This window comes from Phalaenopsis equestris, unplaced genomic scaffold (genome assembly GCF_001263595.1).
Source record: "Phalaenopsis equestris unplaced genomic scaffold, ASM126359v1 Scaffold000002, whole genome shotgun sequence".
Taxonomy (NCBI): Eukaryota; Viridiplantae; Streptophyta; class Magnoliopsida; order Asparagales; family Orchidaceae; genus Phalaenopsis; species Phalaenopsis equestris.
The window spans coordinates 76,729,975-76,734,817 of NW_018164444.1; the positions used below are offsets into that span (position 1 = coordinate 76,729,975).

The following is a 4,843-nucleotide window of genomic DNA, read 5'->3' on the forward strand; positions in this document are numbered from 1 at the left end:
TTTACTGTTTTATGCATGTTTGGGGGCTCGGTTTAGCTCCTGTGGCTTTCCCTGGCTTGAAATGTATGCTATGAGAAAATCTATTTAATGTGGAAAGTGTTGTAGCTTGTTCTAAGGGCTTGGTTTAGCTCCTCGTGAAGTTCCTCTCCTGTTCAAATATTTGTTAGAATAATTTCATGCTTAGGATATTTAGACATGCAGGTTGTTTCTTAGCTTTGGATGGCTCGGTTTTACCTACAGGTGGCTGGAACTTTAATTTCTATTAAAGTATGAATTTATATCAATGCTTGGGCCTGTTGCAGTTCTTGGAATCCGCTCCGTCCGACATCCCGAGAACTACACTCCCTCAACTTACGAGAATTACTTATGCTCCAAATGAGAAGAATTCTATAATTGAGATATACAATCAGGCATGCTCTCTTTATTCCAAGGCAAAGTACATCTCATTCCACAGTTTATTGCAAACAGACAAAGCATTTGTCACTTCCTTGATGGATCATCGTCTTCCAACCAATATTGAGGCAGCTATAGCAGACCCTTCCCACAAGGCTACAATAACGAATGAGATAAATGCTCTTCGACGAAACTATATGTGGGATGTTGTAGATCTGTCTCAGGAACAAACAGCAGTGGGTTGTTGGTGGATTTTCAGTACCAAATTTAACTCTGATGGATCTTTTGAATGCAACAAAGCGCGGTTGGTCACCAAAGGGTACTCACAAACCTATAGAGTTAACTATGAAAAGACGTTTGCTCTGATTGCTAAATTGAACGTCATTCGGGTTTTGTTATTCATTGTCTTGAAATTGGATTAGCACCTACTCCAACTGGATATCAAGCATGGTTTCTTTAACGATAATCTCACAAATGAGGTGTATAGGTCTCTCCCTCCGAACTTTAACTCAACTTCTTCCCGTGGATAAGTGTGTCGACGGTGAAAGTCCCTCTAAGGACTGAAGCAAACCCCTCGGGCCTGGTTCTGCAAGTTCACGCAGATGGTAGTGGGTCATGGGTTCTCACAGGCTCAATCTGATTATACTCTATTCTTTCGACATTCCTCTGGTGGTCATATTGTCATCCTTATCGCCTATGTCGACTATATTGTGCTCACAGGAAATGATCTGCCAGCCTTGGAGTCTCTTAAAGGCATCCTTGCCGCCACTTTTGAAAAGAAAGACTTGGGGTCTCTGATATTTTTTAGACTAGGAAGTTGTTCGGTCATCTTAGGACATTTGTCTTTCCCAACGCAAATATGTGATGGACCTCTTAACTAAAACCGATCTTCTCCTTTGCAAACCAGTTGTTGTTCTGATGGATCCAAATGAGAAATTATTAGATGTTCCTAATGTCGTTCCGGTGAACAAAACACACTACCAACGTCTTGTGGGTAAACTCATTTATCTCGCTCATTCCCACCCCGACATATGTCACACTATTGGTATTGTGAGTCAGTTTATGAATTATCTTTATGAGCATCATCTCACCGATGTCCACGGAATTTTACACTACTTGCATGCCGAGCTCAGGTTTTTTGTTCTCTCACCACACCTCTTGCTCTATTGTTATTTATACTGACGTTTTTTAGGTCAGATCCATCCATGATCGGCGATCTACCTCAGTCATTGCTCATTCGTGAGGGGAAACCTTGTCACTTGGAAAAGCAAAAAATAGGTGGTGATTGCCCGTAGCAGTGTTGAAGCCGAGTTTCATTCTATGTCTTTGGAAATATGAGAAGCTCTCTGGTTATGCATCATGCTTCGCGAGTTAAATATGTCGGTCTTCATTTCTCTACAGTTGTTCTGCAGTAATAAAGTTGTCATTAGCATTGCTCATAATCCGATCCAGCATGATTGCATCAAGCATATAGAGATTAACCATCACTTCATCAAGGAGAATCTCGATTCTAAGGAGATTTGTGTTCCATTTGTATCATTCAGTGGTCAACAAATAGATATCCTCATAAAAAATCTTCTTTGGTCATTGTTTGATGACTTCAAATCCAAGTTGAACATGATTGACATCTATGCTTCAACTTGAGGAGGAATATTGGAATTATTAAAATTGATTTATGTTTTCCTTATTAGTTTTTACTTATTTTCTTTACTAAGTTGAACATTATTGACATCTATGCTTCAACTTAAGGAGGAATATTGGAATTATTAGAATTGATTTATGTTTTCATTATTAGATTTTACTTATTTTCTTTACTTGAGTTGCTTTTTTTATGTATTTCCTATTCCATGTATTTTGAATTTATGGCTTTCCTATTTTATGAATCTTGGAAAATGTATATAAACCTCTTTTCCCTATCAATGAAAATTAACCAGCTCAATTCCCAAATCTTCTAAATCTTATCAAAGAAGATCATAGATTTTCACATTTCTAGTGAAGAACAATTGATTGAATTATTTATTAAAGCTCCAGGACCTCTTAGATTTTTCCAATCTTCATAATAAGTTGAAATTTAATGAAATTTTTGCTCCTGTTCAAGGTGTATTTATCAGGAAAAATTGCTAGATATCAAAAGGGCTGAATTTAGAGAGGATTGGATTAGAGGATACATTTTATTGCATCTTATATCCACGTAATTGATCATATTTCACTACTTTATTTTCTTCCTATTGAACTCTCTTGTATGCCACAATAGCGGCACCTAATCTAAGTCAATAATATAACAAGAATTATCTCTTTCAACGTATGAAAATATTATGAAAAAAAAAGGGATATTTATTTAGAGAATGAATCAGAGCAACATCTATTGAAAATTAAGTGACTTGGACATGTGCAACGAAGTTTAGAAAATGCATTCAATAGATGAACTGACAAAATTAGTGTCGGTTTGACACAAGATTTGAAAACAAAATAGATAGAATATATGAATATATTCAATACCTCAGACACAAGTCAATAAATGGTAATGCACGAAACAAGCACCATAAGAGCAGCTGCTTCTATAAATAATTCAATGTGTGATTATTGCTACTAGTATGCAAATTGTACATCTATAATGTTTGGCAATTAAACAGAGAGTTTGTCAAGCACCATAAGAGCAGCTGCTTCTATAATGCTTGACATGTGCTACTAGGACATCAAGGAGCATCAAAATGAAGCTGAGAATATAAAACAGAGGGCTCAAAAAACAGAATTTTAGAGGCTCTAATAAAGATTTGATCAGAGGGCTGTCAGGTGTTGCAAAGCTTTACAAAGATCCAACTGGTCAGATTCGGCTAGTAAAAACAACCAAATTCCTGATTTCACCAGTCCAACACACTTATCTCCATTAGTTATCTATTTATGTAGTTCCAAGCTAATTTAGAGATGTCTCAGTGTTCAGAAATATGGATCAATATAAGCCATCCAGCCAATGATCCCAAAATATTACACATTCTAATCGAGTTTGTAGATATTCCTAGAAAGTTCAACACCTATTAAACATTAGCATGTACATAGCTTGTGAAAAAACCAATTGAGCAGACAAATAAATAAGAAACAAAGCCTTAGTCTACTTCAGCTGCAAATCAAGGAATCTTAATCAACAAAATGTTGTAGCTATAAAAATTTTTTGCTTGATATACCTGAATGGGGTTGGGGTTGGGGTTGGGGTTCGTTTCTAGCTAATTTGGCTGAGTGCAGAACTTGCAAATTTTCATCTATTTTTGCAGTGATCGCATTGTGATCATTCCGGAGTACTGACAAAATTAACATACAAAAGAAGGCAGACTAGTTATTAGGTATAAAAAACAACAAAGCTATTATATAAAATAACACAACATCTAAGCACTAAAAACCATATTTCACTTCCATGTTAAAGCATATGGATAAATCACTCCTAAGTCTCAAAGTAGGATATCAGAGATTACAATCTCCATAATATTCAAAACAAAGTAAAAGTCCCTACAAAATAGAAAACAAAACATATAAATAGTCTCCCAATATAAAATACAATGATTAGGAATAAGAAAATGGGAAATAAATATGCTGAAGCAAAAGAAAATCGAGCAGCTCTGCGCTCCCAACCCGCTTTTAAATTATGTTTGAAATTTAAAAAAGCCAATTTTGAGCCAAACACAAACAATAATATGTAAATCTAGCCGAACATAAACACGCTGTTCACGAGCATCATTTTTTGAAGTAATCAAAAGAAGCCAAACGGCACTTGAAAGGTCCAGATACAACTAAAAATGAGTTCTAAACAACCACCGAGCAATCATTGTAACATAGTCATGCATCAAAATTTTTAAACAGAGCTAGAACTTTCAAAAATATCAAAGGAACACAATTCATTATCATACCAAGAAGACGAGCTCGCTGCGCCCGGACGGCAGGGATATCTATATCTGATCGAGGAAACCCCTGAAGAGAAAAACCACGATATTTAATCAGGCACAAGGAAATCAAGCCGGTGCATTCTTTATTACTCGATCAGAAAATAATAATAATAATAATAATGGAGACTGCGCGATGTAGTTAGAGGATAGAAAACCTCCGAATCAACGAGATTGCCGGTGATACCAGGTCCTCCTGGCACTGAGAGCTGCGCGATTATGGCGTTCATCTCCGCCTCCATTGAAGCTCTCTTCTCGCTCAATGAAAGCGTCTCCGCTTTCAAATTCGGCGCCACCATCCTCCACTCTGTGCCTGCCCTATCGACGCTTTTTCGAAAACCAGACGAGGAAATAGAAGTCGAAGACAATTCTTACAAAAATCAGCAAATAATAAGAAAATGAAATCTCCCTTAAAATAGATTATTGCATACAAACCATTAGAAATATTGGTATTTACAAATTAGGCATTCATGTGATTTTTTTAACATAAATGAATATATATATATATATATATAATA

At 36.2% G+C, this 4,843-nt stretch overlaps 1 protein-coding gene across 2 annotated transcripts in view; it reads right to left on the reverse strand.

The window, feature by feature from the left end:
* The window catches only part of LOC110022882 (26S proteasome non-ATPase regulatory subunit 9), a 41,305-nt gene extending 36,611 nt beyond the window's left edge, over positions 1-4,694 (reverse strand). For both annotated transcript variants that reach the window (XM_020722030.1, XM_020722023.1), the window contains exons 1-3: positions 4,484-4,694; positions 4,293-4,353; positions 3,576-3,689 (exon numbers count right to left, since the gene is read on the reverse strand). In XM_020722030.1, the coding sequence (XP_020577689.1) occupies positions 3,576-3,689; positions 4,293-4,353; positions 4,484-4,624 (316 nt within the window). In that variant the 5' untranslated portion in view covers positions 4,625-4,694. The remainder of the gene's footprint in view (positions 1-3,575; positions 3,690-4,292; positions 4,354-4,483) is intronic.
* Between the last annotated feature and the right edge of the window lie 149 nt (positions 4,695-4,843).